At 32.5% G+C, this 23097-nt stretch overlaps 2 protein-coding genes across 7 annotated transcripts in view; one reads left to right on the top strand and one right to left on the bottom strand.

Moving 5' to 3' along the window:
* The first annotated feature begins 774 nt into the window (after positions 1 to 774).
* Positions 775 to 6276, top strand: LOC130450633 (probable hydroxyacid-oxoacid transhydrogenase, mitochondrial). Its single transcript, XM_056789138.1, has 8 exons — positions 775 to 1152; positions 1410 to 1491; positions 1544 to 1752; positions 1811 to 2007; positions 2841 to 3177; positions 3283 to 3441; positions 3516 to 3789; positions 3893 to 6276. Exons 1-8 carry the CDS (start codon positions 1100 to 1102, stop codon positions 3974 to 3976), a joined length of 1395 nt encoding a protein of 464 aa, XP_056645116.1. The 5' UTR covers positions 775 to 1099; the 3' UTR covers positions 3977 to 6276.
* LOC130450632 (arfGAP with SH3 domain, ANK repeat and PH domain-containing protein) overlaps positions 5659 to 23097 on the bottom strand; it is a 61196-nt gene continuing 43757 nt past the window's right edge. For 2 of the 6 annotated variants that reach the window (XM_056789132.1, XM_056789135.1), the window contains exons 13-16: positions 21235 to 21435; positions 20947 to 21146; positions 16313 to 16366; positions 5659 to 15192 (exon numbers count right to left, since the gene is read on the bottom strand). In XM_056789132.1, coding sequence (XP_056645110.1) covers positions 14884 to 15192; positions 16313 to 16366; positions 20947 to 21146; positions 21235 to 21435 — 764 coding nt within the window. In that variant the 3' untranslated portion in view covers positions 5659 to 14883. The remainder of the gene's footprint in view (positions 15193 to 16312; positions 16367 to 20946; positions 21147 to 21234; positions 21436 to 23097) is intronic. The other 4 variants (XM_056789136.1, XM_056789134.1, XM_056789133.1 and 1 more) reach the window with 3 other exon arrangements.

The following is a 23097-nucleotide window of genomic DNA, read 5'->3' as shown; positions in this document are numbered from 1 at the left end:
ATTATCGTGTTCTTGAAACTTTTATCAATATTATACCAAATGACGTGAAATTAATTGAGTAAGTGAGCACTTTTTATTAGTTGCTCCCAATATCATTAGAAATAACTTTTCTCGGTCTATAAGTGTCAATATCCTATATCAAATGATTGTCACATATTATTTTTTTATTATAATTAAGGTCAGTGGTGATTTAATTACACATATGAATTTTCGGATGACATCATTTTCAATATTTAAAAATAAATTTTCTGTCAGTATACCTTTGTATGTCTATTTATTTATTAAATTATGAATTTATGCAACCATTTGACACTTTTACTTGGTGTAACAAGTGTTTTATTTTTAGAAATTGCTGCTTAAGAGAAAATACATTGATAGGTGTACTCAGATAGAATTAAATGCGGGGATAAGACCACGCTCTCGAAGATTGACACGAGGAAGTTTTCATATTCACATGACCGTATTTGAAAAGTTGATCACCATAAATTCAAAATATTTTAACCAGAATATATACGTCAGTAAATAAATTTTAATAAAAAACTTTTTGACTCTACTGGTTACCGTATCTGGTTACGTGTCAAGTACCTCGTACGGTTTTTGTTCACTCATAGGTACTAAATTGTAAAACACTTCACAAAATTTATATTCATTTATTAAAATGAGCAATTAAAGTGCAAGGATACGTTGTTAATAAATACTTAAAATGGTAGTTCGCATCAACTTAAGTATAAGTACCGGTATTTAAATGGGTCTTATCAAATGATTGGGCTTTTTACTGTATGCGATTCCCAACGTTTATATAGACACTGTTATCTATAAACAAAGTTCAAATCATATGTATGTTATGTACATGCCAGTAAAAACTCAATTTCCACAGCTTATTCAGTTTCGTTACTTCTAGCGCCATCTATTAACTATATAACCTACTGCTAATTTTAGAATTTGTTAAAAATAAATAACTACGTAATTTAATCGTTTATTGTATAAGTTTGAACAAATATTCAATTTCGACCTTTATTCGTTAACGTATAAATATGTTTTCTAATATTTATCTACCGATATTTTTAAAAAGATAACAGAGGACACTACTCTACTTAAAATGGCTGGAAGAAAAAGGGTGCTAGATTTACTTCAATCTGTTGCTTCAAATTCGTAAGTAGATATTATTTATTTATTCATAAACATCATATTTTTATAAATAAAGTAACAGTCAGAAGTGACTACACAATCATCATCTGTTACATAGTGTATCGAAATATGTAAATATTATACAGGGTGTAATATGAATGAAAAAAATTTTATACATTCACGAATAAATAATTCTACATAAGTTATTTTAACAACATATCACTAAATTACTAAAACTCTCTCATATTTTTCATTCAAAACTGATTTTTTTATATTTTTAGTTGTAAATGTCCCGCTCACTCTACTCATGGATATATTCAACTCAGTTCTAATGCATTACCGTCTAAAGATTACGCGTTTGAAGTAAGATTGTCAAGACTACCTTAAAACCTTATCACAACTCACTTCTTTCTAGATGGCGTCGTCCACTATCAGATATGGAAAGGGTGTTACTAGAGAAGTTGGGATGGATGTTGCAAATATGGGAGCAAAAAATGTTTGCGTTGTGACAGATCCGTATCTGTCAAACTTATATCCCGTGAAAACCACTCTAGATTCTCTTACTAAAAATAATGTTCCTTTTGACATATATAACAAAACTAGGGTAGAACCTACTGATAAAAGGTGGTCAAATTAGTTCATAGAAAACTATATATCATTAAAAATTACTGTGTATTTTCAGTATGACGGATGCTATAAATTTTGTTAGAGGAAAAAATTTTGATGCTTTCATAGCAGTTGGGGGAGGTTCTACAATAGACACGTGTAAAGTAGCTAATCTATATTCTTGTGACTTGGAAGCTCAATTATTAGATTATGTGAATGCTCCCATTGGAAAAGGAAAGCCTATAAATAGGCAACTAAAACCACTTATAGCAAGTTAGTATAATTATAATAAAATGTACTGTGATCTACAAATTTTATTTGTATTAATGTTATCAAGAGTAATATAATGTGAAACCTGTAATACTTATAATAATTTAAACATAAATAATATTTGAATAGAAGAATCTGTACATAATTTTTTCAATTTAACGTTTCTCGATAGCGCTAGTCATTAGCACAGTAACAATAATAACATAAATTTATTTGAATTGTTAAAAACTATCGCAGTTGGCAGCTTTGTGGAACTTCTTTGGTCTCCTGTGGGTCAGTAGAATGTTTTATTGAGGTCAAATTATTGATATGTCGTGGAGTACTGTTTGCAGTTGGTGAGTATGTGCTTTAGGGTTATAATATCGTGACAAGTATGGCAAAGAAATTTAGAAGATAACCATGAGTATGGTATGTCTAACTTTTATTGTCGTAGCTTCTCTCCTATTTCTAACGCGGGGAAAGTTGCAAAGTAGATTAATGGATGTTGTGAAGTGCTGTCATACTATTCTCACAGAGATTGTATAAATTTGATACTCAATACACTGTTTACACCAACACTCACAATAGTGGTGGTGTAAACATTGTATTCAGTATGAATATCACCAACGGTTCCAGAAATTCCAACTTAGTTGGATAAAGTTGAGTTTGAGGTCTTTTGCAAGTTAGAATATGATGTGTGGAGTGTGTTTTAGATGCTTCTTTTGGCACGGTTATCTGCAAAGTCTGTTAAATCACCAGTTTGGTCGGTGAAATTGGTTTCAATTAAAAGAATATGACAAAATAGAATGAATCAATAAAAATATTTCATTGTATTTGTTGAGACTTTATTTTTTTAGTTCCTACTACTGCTGGTACTGGAAGTGAGACAACAGGTGTAGCAATTTTTGATTATAAACCTCTTCAAGCAAAAACTGGTATTTCACATAGATTATTGAGACCAACAATGGGTATAATAGATCCTTTACATACATTAACTTCACCAGAAAGAGTCACAGCTTATGCAGGATTTGATGTATTTTGCCATGCTTTAGAATCTTTCACGGCTATACCTTACAACGAAAGATCTCCTTGTCCTCAAAACCCAAAAGAAAGACCTACTTATAATGGAAGTAATCCAGTGTCTGATGTTTGGGCTAGATTCGCCTTAAATATTATTAGAAAATTCTTTGAAAGGTATTTAAATATTAATTGCACACCATGTTAATGACATTGTTATGAAAGAAAACACTATTAGAAGCTGAAAATGCGTTCTAGAATTTATATGAATACTATTTCTAGGGCAGTGTATCAACAAGATGATTTAGAAGCAAAGTCTCAAATGATTTTAGCTTCTACAATGGCTGGTGTAGGTTTTGGGAATGCAGGAGTGCATTTACCTCATGGTTTGTCTTACCCAATATCAGGAAATGTTAAAAAATTCATACCTAAGGATTACGAGTAAGATTAAATTGTATATACATATATTTAATAGTCATCAAAGCTGATGGTTCGTTTAATCTGTCGATTTTTAGTAACAATCATGCAATAATTCCCCATGGATTATCCGTAGTGATTACAGCTCCTGCAGTCTTTGAATTTACATCTTCTGCTTGTCCAGAAAAACATCTGGAAGCTGCAGAAATACTTGGTACTGACATTAGAAATGCGAAAAAACAAGATGCCGGAGCGATATTGTCGGATACCGTGAAAAAATATATGCAAACCATGAAAATTGAGAACGGTTTACATGAATTAGGATTTATTAAAGAGGATATACCACAATTAGTAAAAGGTGTTATTCCACAGGTATAACCAATATCTGTTTTCGTTTCTGCTCTTTATTTCCTAATTTTATTGTGAAAAATATTATTGAATTGAGAGGGTGATAATAATATAATCATTTTTTTAGAAACGAATAATCAATATGGCACCAAAAGAACACACAGAAGAAGATTTAACAAACTTACTTGAAAAATCTATGAGTGTATATTAAACAAAATAAAAAAAAAATGTTGATATTGAATAGAAATTTCTTCAGAATTTTTCTTAAGCCCGATCCAGACTCTCCACGAGTACGAGAGTGTAAACACTGCACTCATGTCTTCTTGCCTCGCCTCCCTGTCGTTCTACTTAGTGCGTTTTCCAGTTGAAGTTGAGTTGAAATATAAGAAAAATCTGAAAAAAAAGATTTAAATATATCCGTTTCCGTTATAAACGTTATTTGAGTCACGTTTATTTTGTAGTAGACATAGCAAGTAACTCAAAAAATCGAGAGTGTGGATTGCTAGTACTTCTACCGTCTCTATTTGCCAAAAAATCATGCCAAAGCATACAGCGCTTCCGAAAATCATAAGTACATGTTTTTAACTGCCCGCTTTATTTGCAATCTCTAACAATTATTACAATTTCTGTGACAATACAATAGAAATTGACATTATCGAAAGAAATTCATTGATTAATTTCTCTTACAGCTATAATTAATAACTAGTTTAGGTGTGGCTATTGGAAACACAGTAACACTCGTTAAAACCTACTAATTAGATCGTATGGAATATGTTTTTTTGGAGTCTACGCTGAACTGTTGGTTGCAGGTTAGATACCAATCTGTTTGGGCGGAGGCTTAACTTATTTTTATAGCTTATGGATTTGATAAGTTTTTTATTCCCACCTTAACCGTTGGCACATGGAGGTCACGAGTTATGACAAAGACTACGATAATTCGTAGGACCAATTGGAATCGCTCCAGAATTTCAATATTGAAGTTGAGTGCTGATCCCCACAATGGGACTCCGTAGGTCAATGTGGGTTTGAGTATTGGGTGTAAATCAGATAATTGGGATTTCCTACCTATCAGCCACTATAAATCCCTTAGTTTTCGTTGGATGTGTTTTCTCCAGGTTTATCGCTAGTCCAGGTGCTTGCCAAGATATTTACATCAGCACGTTGTGGTAGGGCTTGATTGTTCTGGGCATTTGCCTTTGCGGTTGGTGAAGATTATCTGAACTGATTTCAATTCTTTTTCTTCAATGCGCAATTTCTTCAGCCATTTTTTTGTCTTGTTGAGATGGAGCTGTAATGTATTTGATGCAATTATAGGATCTATATGTTATGCTAGTATGGCGGTGTCATTTGCAGATGAGTACACAAGTGTCAGAGATTTAATCTAATACAGATCTATAGTGTTAATAATTTATTATGTCACCATATAACGATGAACAATGCAAATACTAGTTTATGGTAGGGAGTTATCACTAATGAAGTCATTCCTTGGAGTTACTGTAAAGACCTTCAAGAATGGTCGTTCAAGGGGGTGCGTCTTTTTTTTCCCTGTCAGTTGTAAATTCACCTGAAATTCACATTTTGGCACCTCAGATTCCACACGACAAAAAACCAAGAATTGGGAATTTGTAGAGGATCGAGGATATTGAAAATATCGAAGGTATGATTCCAAAAAATTATACAGGAAGATTTCAGTCCATGTTTACCGTGTTTATCCACTGAATTCATTGAAAACATAGTCACCTATAATTGAAATTGTATTTTCACGTCAGTAAAATGTAGTTTGTTATTCAAAATGATTAAGATTAAAAACGAAGTAATTTCCTTACTATAATTAGAAATAGAATTTTTTAAGAAGAAATGGATAGGAAAAGTTTTGGTGTTAATAAAACTCGATTTTGAAAAATCAAATTTACTGAGTATTCAATAAACTGTTTTAATACTTCACAATATCTACAGTAAACTGTCTATAATTACAGAAAATTTACGTACATCAAAAGCCATATTTTTCCAGTAGCATGTTTGTGCACTGATACTAGTGATAATACTGCAAAATGAAAATTTTATATTTTTAAATGATTTCAAAATGAATAATTCAAACCCAGTCCTTCACAAACTGTTTTTGCGAGATAAAAATGTTTATATTAAACAATGACTTAGATTCTGTTTTAGGATATTATAGAATTTCTGAAATTTATTATATTTTCTAATAATTAATTAGAACTATTCTTTTTGAAACATTTTTTGTAGTTTATAGTATTGAGCAATCTAACGGATGGTCAAAATCAGCTGATGCTCATTTAAAAATAACGGACGTGGGGTAAACAAATGCTTTTGCCGTAAGTTGGATTTATAAAGAGTTGCTACTTGAAGGGTGCATTCTTCTAAGCACAACAATCATGACCACGATCTTTCCCGCCCCAATTAGTCCAGAGCGTTATAGTGGTAAACTCAAGTGGAATGAATTACGAGGTGTTTTGACTGTTGACGAATAACAAAACAGAAAAAAGAAAACGAAAGATTAAGAGGTTATGTTATAATTTGTAACTTATTGAATTTTTTAATGGAGTGCTCAACAGATTTAAAGTAAAAACAAAATAACTTTTGCGGCGATAGTAAAATATTTGGTAGTGGGTCACAAGAATAGTGCAAAAGAACGCATCAAATAATGAAATATATTCTCATTGTTGCAATCTGCGTTGCTAAGTTTTGAAAACTCCGCCAATTCCTTCAACGCTCACTTCGACCCACCTCTTGACAAGGGTCGTCATGAGTGACGTTCTAGCCGCGATCAGAACGATCATGTGGAATGCCCAAAAGAGTATTTCAGGCGCTGTGAACACTTATAGTGAAATGCATCTGAAGAAGCGGGATATTTCCCCCGAAAATGTGGCTTAGTTGTTTTTTTTTTTCGACTAATACCCTTTTTTATTTAATGGAAAGGGGTTAACGACAACAAAACCAAATGTTCTAAATTTTGTGAATTACTTGACTGAAAAAATACTCGGCAGTTCTAGCTCTATCACTGAAATAGTATCTATGGAGTCCTCTTGACACCATGAAACAAAAAAAACAATTCTCACTACGAGAAAAACTAAAGGGGTACATACTACGAAGTCGATTGTTCACCCCACGAACCAATTTGACATAAATCAGCTGTTTTCTTAGATTGCCTAATTATTGCAAATAAAATCAGGTGAATAATAATAGCATTTATTTGACTCTTGTTAATACAACAACTGTCTACTATATTTCTGCAAAGGAAGGTGGAAATTATTTGGATTAACACGTTCGCGCCATCGAGTTTTGACGTTTTTTTTTGTTAATTGAGCATTTATTCATTTAGACTTTGATTTGTTTGATATGAAACATCTTTTCTATTTTTCCCCCAAGTAAAAATTATTTCAAAGTCTGCGAGGGATAGGCTCAGATAACTAGGCTACTTAGAGCGTATGCCCGAGGAGCGGGGGTACGCAAAGCATACCGACCGAAGACCGAGAACCGGCGACTGCGCAAACGATGGCTGTAGATGTCGAAGAGGATCTTCGGGAGCTAGTTGTGATGGGGTGGAGACACCGAAAGTTTGACCGTAATGACTGGAGGAATGTGATGGGCGAGGCTCTTTGAAGGCCGTAGTGCTAGTGGTAGTAGTAGTAGTAGTGCCTATCATAGCTTGAAAATTCAAGGACTGAAGATTGATCGAAAAAACATTTAAAATTGTCATTATAATGAAATCTTCTATGTAAACAATTTAAATAAAACCAGTTCATTATAAAATTCGTCGTATGTCAATAAGCATTTCCTAATTTGAAATTGAATTAAAAAGACTTATGTGTCTACATGTCTTATGTAGAAATATATTTGTAATTTTAATTCCAAAAAGTCGTATATGCATAAAATTACACAAATCTGTTTGTTAGGTTAGGTTAGTAAAGCTATTAATGATATTACTTGACAAATAAAAGCTCTATCCTCGTTTCTCAGGAAATAAAATGAAAAAGTAACAAGTTATCAAGTTTTTTTGCTCCCCTGAAAAGTGGCCTTTTTGACATAGAACACGATATGTAGTCTGAGCCACCGGTGGGTCACGACATCATGAACGTGTTAATAAGAAATATACATTTGGGACAGAATTTTACATAAGTTGAAACTGTTGGTGATAATCATATTGAACATACTCAAAACATTCACTGGTTCTTTGAGTCATCTGTAAGTTTCTATCCGGCTCGAAGGTCCAAACAATATAATTTATTATAAATATAAGTAATACATCATCGAATTTTGTAGTAGTTAATCCAAATAGTTTTACAGTGAAAAATTCAAAAATCGAAGCTTTGGTACGTTATAATATTTTTTTTTTCAAATTATAATTAATTAGTGCGAACAAATTTATTCATATATATATATATATATATATATATATATATATATATATATATATATATATAGTAGGTTTAAAAATAGATGAATTCAATAAATTAATATATAAGTCTTGAAAATTGGTATTGGGAACAGCCGATTATTAAAGTTGACTTTTGAAAACGATCACCTTTAGACACATCTACAATTACGAGAAAATTCATAGTTAAACGCAGATTTAAATCATCCGTGGCTGCTCTTAAGCGCTGTGCATAAAATCAACAGCCGATTATAATGTTAATAATTGCAATGAACTTAAAACTAGAATAAATAAAGTGGAAATTCAGTGAATAAAAAAATAACAATAAAAGTACTTTAAAATCAGGTCATAAGTGTAGGAACGGTATGTTAGTAACAGCTAAAAATATATATTATTACATATAATAAACTTACATTATAGAAGTAAAGGTACATCAGAAGTTTTTTGAAAACTAACAGCGGATCACAACAGATCTATTTATCAAAAGTCCCTAGATACACACCATCTATTAACGAAATATCTGAATGGTTCAATAATGCTAATATATCTAAATACCACTTGTGAGGTTGCGCCCCATAAATGCTTCTAGATTCATTTCCCTCCTTTCTATCCGTCGATAATTTTTGAAACCAAAAAATAGGATGAAACCTATTGGAAAACAAGGAGAACATAATAAAAATGAAAGGACAAATAATTTACGGGCAATTTGAGGTTGGGAAGGGAAAGGGGTTGAGTTTTTAAGGGTAAAAAACGGTTTATCTCGATTTTCGGCAAACCTACAAATCCTATATAAAAAATTCAAGAGGCAAAGTTTTAGGTAATAAGAAGATGTACAACTTTTGTATTCACACTTAAGGAAACCGTTTTTCGTTTGTAATTTTTATCTTTTACAAAAAACATTTTTTTTTCACGAAATTTTGTGAAAAGTTACCTTTTTATGTCCCATGTACACTGTAATTTACTTAGTAATTTTTCACGTTATTTTGACATAATATCGAAAAAGCACCTTAATTTTCGAACGAAAATTCTGCCGTCAAAATATCAGCTTTTTTTAAAAAGTCGGCGAGAGTCTCCGAGAAAGTTTACCATTGTGATGGTAATATTTTTTTACATTATCAAGAAGTAAAGATTTCAACGATCAAAAATCTCAGCGAGTTTTTGCAAATTGTGTATAATGATAGATATTTTATTGGCTGTATATGTACAGATTCTTTTTTTACATGAAAAAGGAGCTACTTTAGGAATATGCCTCGTAATATTTCTGTAAACTCTCTGTATGTTGAACATCTCTGAGGAAGGTCTTATAAAGACGACCAATGTGAATTCCTTTTAACAACGTTGAATAAACACATAGATACATAGGCAACACTGTAAAGTGAAACCTTATAATTTTACAGATAAACAGCAAACTGGTCTGAATCTAGAATGGAATATTTGTGTCAAGGATGATAGAGATATTTTTTGGAAATGTTTGTTTATCCCCATTAATGGTATGTATCTAGGAAGTTTTTCTACTAAGGTGGTGTTGGAAAATAATATTCTCACTATTTATAACATATGGAAAAACAATATTAACACCAACTATAGAACTTCAATACTTGAAAGCGATAAGTGAAATTAATGTATAGATTTTTATATATAATTTTTTTGACAAAATTAAATCTAAAAGCTCGGAGGAATTAGAAAATACTGGACAATTTTCCAAAACTAAAAAGAAACAGCTAAAAACATGCGATTACTGTGGAGTTAATATTAAAACACATCAGGAGTTTATAATAATTTATCTATCAACTTCCTTGCCCACCTATCATGAGCTGCTTTAATAACCAAAATGAGGGCCTTATTATTTTTTAGAACATTTAAAAACTACGTAATTATATAGAAAAGGGCCAAGTTACAGGAAAAAGAATACTAATCTAACCAACTAAAATGCCTGTGAAGCCTGGTTATAATATGAATCACAATGAACTAATACCATTAATTGGAACTCATATATATATATATATATATATATATATATATATATATATATATATATATATATATACACCATTTTATTGAGCCTTTATGTGATCTGATTCTTCTTCTCGTCACAACAAAATGCGATCAAAAAGTAACAAAATTACGTCAACTAACTACTTCAATAGATGGGTCTCGTTACTTTTTAGCCCTCAATATTCAAACTAATGATTGAAAATTTTTTTATTAAAGTAAAGTGTAGTAGTAATAGTAAATAATGTGTTCAGAATGTAAAGAAGAACATAATGATATAAATTTCCATAAAAGTGGGGAAATAATCATTGGAGTACAAATATTTAGAAGCAGCCAGGTGGACTCTCAAATAAAGTTATTCAGACCATTGATAAATAACATATTGAACGTAGTATTTTACTACTTATGCTACAAGCAGTCTCAATTACACTGACTACTCCTCCAAGTACAAATCCGGCTCGAAGGACCAGATATTGTAATTATGAGAAAATTAGTGTAATCATAATAGTAAATAATTGGTTCACAATATAAAGAAGAACATAACGAGAGATTTTAATGAAAGTGGGAATAAAATGATTGGAAGGCAAATATTTGGAAACAGTCAGGTGGATACTCAGATAGATATCCAGGCCATTGATAACATATAAATTTCGAATTAGTTAAAATTAAGATATCTAAAAACAAAAAATGTTAATAAATGATAAACTGTTAATAAAAAAATCATCTCATTAAAACAGCATTCCTTGATTAAGAACAGCCAAAAATGCATTAATCAGCCTTTTTATATATATATTTTTGAACCAAAATAGGGATGTCGTTAGAAAAATATTTCATTTTCAAAAATAGCTATCAGGTTAAAGAAACAGTATTTACACTGGATTTTTTTATATATCAATAGATTTCTTTGGTTTCTATAACATTTAACACACTTTTAGGAAAAATAATTTCTACACAACTATACAATTACACAAACATGCTGTTACATAAAAACAGTTCAATTTGGGAAAAAATAGTGAAGGGATGAAAGTTGTCTCAATAATTTAGAAAAAATAATATATACAAAATATAAAACAATAACTAGGTAAAATATTAAATTATGGCAGACCAAATTTAAACTAAATAAACTATACTCACAGGGTGGTTTACGAAAGTAACTCAAGCAAATATCCATGTTCCATTTAAAAAAAAATCACAATTAATTTTGATCCTCTCCCTGTATAATATGAAATGTATGGCGCATGGTAATCAACGTGAAGGTTATAAGAGGTACATAAAAAACAAAACGTGTACACTGAAAATTTTTTTTCAATTTTACATGTTTTGGTTTCCTACCTCCACCCTGTACATAATAATAAAGAAATATACAAATATGTACAAATAAAATTAAATAAAGTATACAATATTATTTCTTGGTATCATTTGGTAAATGGTTTTAGACATTTCATATTTTAAAAATGCTTTACATTCAGTAAATCCATACATCGAGAATATTATCTTTTATAATATATTTTTAATATAATTTATTGAAGACACTCTAGCTTCAACCCGGAACTGGTGAGGTGGGGGGTTTCCCAAACCTCACCAATTAAAAAGACACCTGCAACTTTCTGAATTAGTTCCTTGTTGGTATTCTAGCGGTAATAACGATTTTTTTGGTTTGGTGAACTCCACCTCAATGACTTTTTTATCGACTTTGTTTTCTTGTTTGGACTATAGCTTCGACATCTTCGGCTCGTTAAATAAAGACAGATGACCCCGTTTTTAAGAATGACGCGTGAATAAAAGCGGCGCCAATAGTGGCAATGTTATAGATGATTCACAATGATTCACAAACATTTTTAGAAGCACTATTTCATTGAAGAAAAATTCAGTAATTTTAGCCTGCTGCCTTCGTTTTGAAAATGCTGCAGAAAGAAAAGAATGAAAAAAAAATGATGATACCGTTGCAATATTCTGGGTTTTTGACAAATTTTTCATATATAGCCAAGCATGCTTTTCTTTTAGGGAATATGCTTGCATAGACGAAATGTTGGTTGGATTTAGAAATATCATGGTCTTGAACGATATAAAGAAACATTACTGCTTGAAGCATTATAGAAACTAACTGTGACTCTACAGCTGGATTCAGAAATATCATGGCCTTGAACGATACTGTGGTGGCCTTTAAGTCAATTATTTTATTCTTTTATATCTCTATCTATGTATACACCCTGTACACTAACTGTTAATTATTTATAACCAGGTCACCTATGTTTTGGAGATATTACAATTTACTGTCTACGTAGGTAAACTATATCGTAATTATGAACCAATATTATGTGTGTCGTCATTCATTGTAAAAAGGTAATTCCAAACTATTAAGACAATAGAAAAATGGTGAAGTTCAATTGTTGTTTAATTTCTACTCCTCGTTATGGCCCAACATTACATGGCGATCCTGCCAGAAGATTCCAGGATCCAACGCGTTTGAGATGCTCGTAGTATACGCGCGTTCGGGAAAGTTCTCAGATGAAAGTTAAAAGTGAACTTAAGTGACTTTTTTCCAATTCGAAATGGGTACTAAACACTCTAAAGAAAGTGAAGTTGCGAGCAGCGGTGTAGTCAATTCTAACTTCATTCTGGAAGATGACCTTTTGCAAATGCCCACCGACATAAGGGTGCTTATGTACGTTATTACGTTCAGTTTGCTAGTTATAGTAGGACTACAGCTTAGAAAGGGTTACCGCAGAGGTTTAAAACGAGACATTTCGCGAAGTATGGTTTTAAGATCACAGGCCACTACCGCTGATGTTTAACGGAAGTGTCAGATGGAGAGTGTGGACCAGTAGCAACCGGGGTGGCAATACATCGTACAAGGAGTAGTAGTATACTTAGGTAATAATCCCAGGCAAAAAAAGATACTACACAACGCAACGCTGGTATGTGATTCTAGTATTTTTTATGGAACGTTGACGGATGGACAATTTATCACATTTCAGAATTCTTTTTGACATTACAATAGAAAGAGACATTACTGCTTGAATGCCTATGTTAATTCTGGAAAAGAAAATAAGGGGAAAAAGCTTTCCGAAGATGAAAAAGAAATTTCAAAACCAATTCAATCAGTTTTACGTCTAGATCCTGTAATTATAGGAACTAACCGTAACTTGACAGTTGATAATTGGTTCTCATCTATCCATCTTGTGCCAGAACTGAAAAATTGGGAACTTACATTAAGTAGACACTTTCAGAAAAAATAAATAAAACCGCTAATTTGATATCTTTGAGGTACCATAGCCCATGTATTGATAGAGAAGCTCATAAACCCGACATACATACTTATAGTCAGTCCTTGCCTCGTGAAAGCATTGGAAGGATTCTGGATAAACCCATGACGTTTAGCTTACCAGAACCTTTAGAAAAGTAGATTAGATGTGTAAATATCCAAGGAAAAATGAGAGGAAGAACAGGTTTCTGTGTGTTTATTGCCGCACTCCTATTTGTAGCAATTGCAGTGTGCGCTCAATAAGCTCTACAATAAACTACCAGAAATAATTTTTTTTTTACATTTTTTAGTAGATGCTCTAGGCGGGTACGGGGGCGGACACGACGTTCACGGGTTACGTCGAAGTATCCTTGTCGCCACGTATAACCGCAAGCGATGACGGCAACATCGAGTATCGAAATACGGGATATGTTAAAAAAAAGGCGAAAAAGTGAGTGTTTTGTAAAGCGATAACGGCAACATCGATGGAGGTGGGACGTACCTGTTTTGTGAGGCGATAACGGCAATATCGAAATGTATATACGGGGTGTGATAAACTTACTTATTTTGTTAATACTAGCATATTGTTTTGTTGAAAATGGTCGGGCATTATGTGGGAAATAAGTCAATGCGGCTGGCCACCGAATAAACGACGTGGGAGATATGCGGCCACAAGGGCATTATATTAGGTATTGAAGTTACAATAAGAAGGTCACGAATTTAGAGGAATGGAGGAAAGTTTCTAAAAGATTGCCAGATATGATTTCCGCTATTTTTATTTTTTGTTTGATTTACTTTTATTAGATACTGTATTTAATGTATATTTTTCAATGTTGAAAAATGAAGCTTTATTATCGCAGAGTTTTTATTTTTAATGTAAATTTTGAATATATTCAATAAATTTAATGAATAAAATCATCAAAACAAACAGATGTCAGATACGTTTTTCTTATTTTTTAAAGAATAAGAGCCATTTATATTCGGGATTTGCCAAGTCCTACCTCACCATTTGACGTAATAAAAAAATCACCTCGCCAGTTACGGGTTAAAAAAAAGTTGGTAAAGATGAAAAAATATGTAGTGCAACATTTACTTTCAACTAACCTGGTGGCACACAGAAAGTAAAAATCAAATTAATCAATAGACGTATTTATAACAAATAAAACCATTTTTTAAAAATTCTATTACATTTTTTGTATTATCGAAAAACGTTAAGACTTACAATAAATAAACAATACTTGGTTAAATTTGTGAATGGTGTTCTGTGTCTTCGCTTATCGCAATCAAATGCCACATTTGTCGAAATTTCCCCTATTCTAAACAATCAACTTTCTTTGTTAAACTAAACATTCTTCAACATTTTAGGGAAAATACTTTCCAAAAACGACAAACATATTTAATTATTTTTTAATATTCCTCTCGCTTTAGAGCTTTTGCATGAAAAATATATTAAATACTTTTTTTTAATATCGATTATATAGATTTATTAGTCTGGCAGCATATGGACAAAACTAATGGGAAACATCCCCGTTCTGTCTGGCTCGTTCTCCACCATTCCTTCCATCCAATTGTCATCATCTGTGTGTTCGTTGATGACTATGATGATTTCTCCTTCTTGGAAAGAAAGTTCGTCGTCGTTATCGGCTGCGCAGTCGTATAGGGCCTTACATCTACGCAATCCACTATTACCATTTGATGCATACGATAGCCTACCGCTTGGTATAGATCGGGGGGAGCACAACGAACTCGTGGATATTGGACTAGACGATATTCTATGTGGAGGTGAATCCGAAGCCTAAAAAATGTTGATATTGAATTTTGTACTGATATTTTGCTTAAAAAAAAAACAGGATGAAGATGATCTGGCAAACTTCCAATGTTGTGTTAAGGCAGTATTTTCATTTTTATCAAATTCGGATATATATTTGGATACACACAAAGCTCCATGAGAGTTAATACAAAATGGTGCAGGAGCAAACTACTAAAAGTTCAAAACATATACATTGTTTTATATTTCCACTTTAGCTTTGATCAAATTTCTTTAATTAGATGAGCATATTTTAAAAATTTTATCCTAACAATATAATAAAAAGCTTTAAATATGCACCACAAGTAATGACCTGAAGATTAAATTATAGGTAATGACGTTGAACGTGGAAAATATGAAAATTCTCTAAAGATTTGGAGTTCAATAGTAGAGAAAAATAGTATAAAAATTTTCTATGGAATATGCACCGAAAACTACAGAAATTCAAAAGGTTGAAAAAAGAATTGGAAAGGGAAGCAAAGCAGCAGATTTAGAGAGTTAAATTCCAAAGTATTATGGTACTTTTATATAATAACTGACGGATTAACTGACGTATTTACTTTGCATCATATGTTCAGTGTTTATTACCTTATGTAGCCACCACTTCAGAAATGTTTAAACTACCTACAAAATTTTAATTTTAATAATAAAAGTTCTATATAAACTATCCAAAACTATTTTTTTTTCAAACCATGCAAGTACCCTATTGTAACTATGGAGATAATGTGTCTGTAGCTCATTAAAATTACCGTTAACACAGTTTTTTTTATATGTGGACTTATACCACTTTCAAAAAAAACATCTAATTAAAAAACAAAAATTAGAAAAGCGAGACGACTGGATGCTGATTCAGTTATATAAAAAGTTGTTTAATTATAAGGTAGTAACCACTATTTCATGAAGTGAAGTGTAAATAATTGAATAAAAACGTTTCTTAAATAATTTGAAATTAAAAAAATTTGATCCTTTGTATTTATAAACAAAAATAAATTTTTGCATTCGCTTAGTAATATTAGTAAAAAAATATGAAATAAAAATAACAAAACAATTAAAGCAAAAAAAAAATTAAAACAGGTTTTAACTCGAATGACACAAAATGCATTTTTACCAGACTAGATACATCGTTATCTTCAGTAACACTATCCACACGACACTTGCGTTTCTGCAAACCATACAGGCACATGATAAAATAAAGTGATTATTGAAATGAGAATCAGTGAATACAATCAATTTTTTAGGGATATATAAGTTAAAAATTTTGTAAATATCTTGTACGAACTGTTTACTATTATCACAAAAAAACGTATATTTTAGACTATACTGTCGATAAAAGTTGAAAAAAATAACCAGGGGATGTAAATTGATCTGACCTACGGTTTCACAAAGGTCGTTTCAAATTTGGCCAAAAATGTCACCTGAGTACCTGAGTACAGGATGCAGGTAAATGTCCGAAAAATAAAAAAAGGTTTCCTCTAACTTTGTGCACTTACTTATGTAAGTGAACACATCCCTAAATTAGATTTTTATATATTAGATGAAATTCTTGGATAATAATCGTTAGGGTTTTTAAAACTTTTAGAGTATATACAATTTTTTTTCAGTTACTGAAATATTTTCGTACTGCTGACATCATGGAAGTGGAATTGAAAGAAAATGTTAATGAGCGCGGTAAACCTTTGTTATGGTATAAACAATAAAAGTATCGCTTCAGTTATACTGCTAAGTTGGTTAAAACTATGTGGAAGTGCAAAAAAACATTTGCAATGCATCAATTCATACCATTAGTGAATCTTCAAGAAGAACTGGTGAGATTCCATTCCAGGGAGCCGTAAAACCGAATACACACTGATTAACTGAAAAGAAACTCATATCTAACGCAAATCACTAACCAGTTTGCAATGAGTAACAACATTTGTATTCGAATGGGGAACTAGACGGGGCAACTGATTACGAACCAGTTGGCAACCGGTTTGAAGAAACTCGATCTGTTGATTCGCTAGAAACTTGAATCATCAGTATCTCAAGCGTTTTAATAGACGAAATTTGTTTTGTTTCAATCTGATTACGGAAACGCGAGTTTTTCACTTCAACAGCTTAGTAATTCATTCTAATAAAATCATTCTCTTCATTTTATTTATTTTTGTCTCTTAGAGTCATACTTGTTACTTTTTTATGTAAAAAGCAAGGTGGTGAACCCTATTACACTCAAGTAGTTCGAGAAGCCTGTGGATATTGTGTAGGTTGTAGTGTTCGGAAAATAGGTGCCTTGGTAGCTGCTTTCACAGGCTTGTATTTCTCCCCTCAAAAAAATGAGTTCTCATAAATTGACGTTCTAGGAGTTTGCAGACTAACTTGGGGTTCTTGAGCCACGTCTGCCTGTCAAGTAGGTCTTGCAGATACTGCTCTACGTGGGATCGTGTTGGACAGCTCGGAAAAGCATCTGGTCAACTCTGTATCGTCTATAAGTCGAATTGTTCTGTTCTATATTGAGTCGAGCATGTTCAGATTGACGAACCTGGGCTTTGTAAAGGATTAGAAGCTCTTACGGGGTATAAAACTCTTTGATTTCAAAGAGGGCTCTAAGTTTTTATGAAGCTGCCTTGCTAAATCGGCCATGTGACTATGCTACGACATATTGCTTCAAACTTTAAAACCCAACAAGCGAATTTGGATATGCTTGGGGACCAAGCTCCAAATGTGCGAGCAATAATCCAAAGATGAACGAATATGATAATTTGTACATTCGCAAAAGAAGTTTGGACTGGATTGTGTTTGGTTTGACGTGAGATAATTTATTTTATTTATAGTTAAACTTGAAAAAGGGGTGTAGATTAGCTCCAGACACTTTGTCACAATGAGGAAATTAATACATTGTTTTAATACAATTATTTATTCTCAAAAAAAGAGTCTGCTGAGTGTGCAGAGACATGTAATTATTCTGAGTTTAATTTCTTTCAGTTGCTGTTTGCGTATTGGGAGTTGGTTGATTTACTCTCTTCTCGAGCCGGAAACGGATGAGAACAGAAAGTGAAGCTAAGAAACGGGTCAAAACAATCAGTGGAGCACTCGCGGGTTCACTAATGAAGACTAGGGGAAACTGGTTGAGTTACATGTACAAATTTAACACGCTCAATTTTTCTGACCGAATTTACCACATCAAAACGTCATCTACCTGCTATCTGGCCGAATTTACTACCACCCATAATCATGAACCAATTAGATTGATAAATGTACTACCTAGAAGAATATATCTGCACTATTATTCTATAAAGCTATGATTTTAACCATTTCTATGACAAAATGAAATAATAAGAACTAAATACCGAAAAATCTCATTTCAATATCACCATACGGGGTAATATTCCGTTTTTTAAATAAAGAGGAATTATTTGAAATCAAATTGGCACAGGACATTTGACACAATTCAAGCGTGGTTTCTTGTTATTGCTTCATTAATACAAAAAATTCTGGGTAGCGAGGTTACATTCTCTATTGGTTACCACCTGCTGAGGCATGTATAAACTTTGGGTCTAACTGCATCTATCGAGTAGCTCGGTCGAGCTACGTCGATCCGGCGAGTAGTACTACATTCCTGATAGAGTTATCAGTAGTTTTGAAACTGCAATTTTTTTCTTTTCTTGGTTTTATTTTGATCGCAAATTCTTCATTCTATTTGTCACATCTGCTTCAACAACCAATTTCCGATAAGCAGCATCTCGTCGGTGTTTGTCTTTATAAGCAGTCGATTTTGAATCCCAGAAGCACTCGAGTTTTGAATTTTGAAAATAAATGAGAAAGTTTACTCGTTCAAAATTACTCGTCCCTAATTCGGTGAGTACCTTCTCGATTACATTATGACTTACTAGGTTGAGTGCGTTGTATCGACCGAGCACACGGTAGATGTAATTAGGCCAGTATTTAGTAACAAGAACAGTACACAGTGTGTATAATAAGACGAGTTCAGTACACATATTGGAAACCACTGAAATTGGATATCTTGTTTTCGAAATTGAACACCCTGTTTTGAAATATATGATTAATCTCAATATTACGTCTGAAGGGTTGTAATTTTCAATTAAAATTATGTCAGATGCAGCTCTTCACAACATAATTTATTTTTTAAAATACAAAGAAAGTTAATTAACACTTATCAGAATTTGCTCGAATCTAAAGCTTTCTAAATATTTAGAAATATCAGGGGAGTTAAGAAATTACCGGAAATTCGGTAAAATATAAAATTGTATAACTCACTCACAACTTAATTTTTCTCAACGCCAAGGGATTCTACCTTAAATAATTATATATACATGAAAATTGGAGGGTTTTTTAATGAAACAAAAATTGTTATGTGTTTTACATTCATATCAAGGGGTGTAAGTGTTCGTTTTGGTCTATCCCTATATTGTGATAAAAAACTAGAACTCTTCAAATTGGATGTTTTAAATTCATCCTAGATTCTGAAAACACAATAAAATAAACTGATTCATTAAGAAAAAACAAATGTTACATCCTCTTCCTGTACAAATTATTTAAACTGGAATAGTCACCATGAAAAATTTTCGGAAAAAAATATTATCAGTAGTTTCCGATATATATGTTGTCGGCATCTTTTTGTTTGTTTATTTATGTCTTATTTGTTAATTTACTAAAACATTATGGCATTCAATCAAATAATACACCTCCTAGATTGAAAATAGGTTATACTATAAAAATAATTCTAATAACTCATACAATAAACATTCTTCAAAAACAAACGTGCATATTTCTATGGAGAAAAACAGTAGTTCTGCTGTAATACATGTATAATTAAAAGGGTGATATGAAATATATATTGTGCCCCATCCTCCATTCGGTTTCTACAAACTGTCTCTAAAACTACGAATTATTTTATTCCTGATCCTTTAATAGATTTTAGAGCTCCGCCAAGAACAGTTTAGGTAAGTCTCCCATATATGAAGTAATTACTTAGTGCCTTGTGTTCGGCAAAAATGTATATTTGTCTTTTTAGCCCACTAAATATGCAGTTGTTTTCTGAATTTCTTAAGTGGTCTATTATAAGCTCTGTTGACAGTTTCAGTGCAGATTTCCTTTAGTCAATGCATTTTTCATCTCTTCTGGTCATGGTACCCAATAGTGTTTTAGCCCTACTGGGCTATCCCAGTAGTCCAACCTCTTCTTCTTTTTACCAAATTCTTCCAATATTGTATCAGTGCTGGTTCTTCAAAAAGATTTCTTTTCCCCAGCAGGTGATTGTATTACTTTTTTTGTTGGTTTATCAGCTATCTCATTTTCTTCTACACCATTTGTCTCCTGGTACCCATGTACTCTGAATATTGCATACTTGAAACATTTGGATTATCTAGTTTTAAAATAAAATTACAAATATTTAATTTTTAATCGTGTGGTGCGGGTAGGGGACTCAAAATAAAACTGTTTAAGAGTTTTTTGAAATGCCAACGTTTCGATCTTTTATTTGATCTTTATGAAGGGTAAAAATATATGGTACGTTATAACTCTTCATCAACATTATAGTGTACCATATATTTGTAGCCTTCATAAAGATCAAATAAAAGATCGAAACGTTGGCATATTAAAAAAACTCTCGGGCAGTTTTATTTTGAATCCTCAGCCCGCAACACCAAATACATACTAGTAAGGACAATAATATCAACAATGACATATAATACACCATTTTAAGTGAACTTAAAAGGGTGATGATAACCTTTAAAAACAATCACTTACTCTTCTTGGTGGTGGTATAGGATTATGCATCATAGAAGAAACATCAATATCTGACACCATCGAAGATATACTTTCAGTAGATCTTCCATTTGATAATCTAGTTGAAGAGAGATTAGGTGCAGGCGGAGGAGGGTTTTGTGGTCTTCGTACCGAACCAAATTTATCAGAATTTTTACAATCTGCCATGACTAGTTTGTTTACTAGAAGAAATAGAGAAGAAAATTGAGAATAGACGTTCATTTGAGGAGGTAATAGCTAACTACTAATGAGGAAAATGTGTAGACTCACCTATGGGTATCACAGATCTACCGGAACTGCTATCACTACTAGGTGATCGTTTGTGAGTATGACTTAGTGTATGGTAACCAGGAGCTATTGGATCTGAGGGCGTTCTACTGTGGCTACTGGGTAATGTACCATACTGGACTGAACTGTTCGGTGGTGGTAGAGGTGCTGCTCTTTTCTTCAAACTATTATGCACCATAGCTGCTAAAATTACCATAACAAACAAATAATTAAGTTTAAAAAATAACTATAAACCTGTTTAGTGTCATTTTTTATCATTATTCTTTATATTATAAAACACCAAGGGGTTTACATTATTTCTTCCAAAAATATAGAATCAAGGTTTATAATTTTTACGTTTTTCCATAATTTATCTCTCCCTCCTGTCGTGCGCTGCTTTTGTAACCAATCCAATTTTCTTTCGAATAATCTAGTAGGGTTAAGAATAATCCAGACTATTCAATAACTGTGTAAGTCATTTAGGCAAAGACAGAAATACAGAAGGGAAAGATGTGTAAACTATTTAGCCTAATCACTGGTACTAAATTATGACTTTAGAATTGTGAAATTCCATTTAATTCAGTATTGTAATCAATAGTTTTGTAAGAATTGTTCAAACTAAATTTCTTGATATACACTCATGAGCAAATAAATGAACTCTTGTCGCACGCTCGCGGTCAAAAGTCTCTAGTAAAAAATCTGTACCTTCCATTCCTCCTCCAAAAGTCACGTTTTCTTTTATGCAATACCACGCTAATCTTTCTCCAGGTTTTCTGTAGATTCGTCCTCTTCTATAGCCACCATCCAGGCAGACTCTGCTTTCGTCTGACAAGAGAATGGAGCCCCATTGTTGGTCAGTTCAATTAACGTGTTCTCAGGCAATTCGTAGACGAGCTACTTGGTGGGATGGAGTTAATTTGGGGACAGTAGCTAGCTTTTTTGGTTCAATGCTAGCTGCGTTAAGTCTTCTTCTGACTGTCCAGCCACTCCTCGAGTTTCGCTGAGCTCTTGGTGGATTTAAACACCAGTGAGGTCTTAACGTCTCAGCGATGTGCTGACAATGAATCGGTCATCTCTCTCGGATGTGCACCTTTTTCTTTCGGAATTCCGATAACTTTGTAACGACGGTAAACTCTGGCAGATTGATTCATGTTCATCGCACTGCCCGCTTCTCGCTGAACGTGGACTTTTCGCAATAGGGTGACCGCTTGAGCTGCTTTATCACTTTTTATGACCATTTTCAAGCAGAATTCTTGTTTGTTATTAACGGAGATGTTTACCGGTTGACGTTTGATAACTAATCGATAGTCTATTGTAAACAAGCATAAACAGGGTGGTTACTGATCATAACATATTGTTGGACAGTAACAAAAAGAAACATTACAATCATTTTGAAGGTAATACTATTAGCTTAAAGTTTTTTTGTCAGTGACTTGCAATTGTAGGTCATTTTTTTGCTGACGAGTGTAATAATGAATTTGTAGTGCTATGAAACAAAGATAAAAATTGAAACTTTTTATTTTAAAAAGCATGCAAAAAGAGCGTCGAAAAATGTTTCCAGAAAAAAAAAAAATGATGAGACTTTTTACAAAAAAGTTAGTACACCTGATTAGTTTTGATAAAAATATTGCTAAGAAGCACGTGGATCTTTCTACACTTTTATCAAATAAAAAGAACCACCACCACTAAAAAAATAACAGAATGCCCCGTCCCTTACCTGCTTGCAAAAAGCCTCTTCGTGAAAAAAGTCCACACAAATACTGTATACAGTACAACACACAAAACTAAAAATAATTAAATACTCAAACACCCAGATTGAAGAAAAAAACTTTTTAACAGTTATAAATACCGATTTTTATGTCATGA

Source organism: Diorhabda sublineata, chromosome X (genome assembly GCF_026230105.1).
Source record: "Diorhabda sublineata isolate icDioSubl1.1 chromosome X, icDioSubl1.1, whole genome shotgun sequence".
Lineage (NCBI taxonomy): Eukaryota > Metazoa > Arthropoda > Insecta > Coleoptera > Chrysomelidae > Diorhabda > Diorhabda sublineata.
Note: the sequence above shows the minus strand (reverse complement) of the source record. Positions and strands in the feature narration are given on the sequence as shown.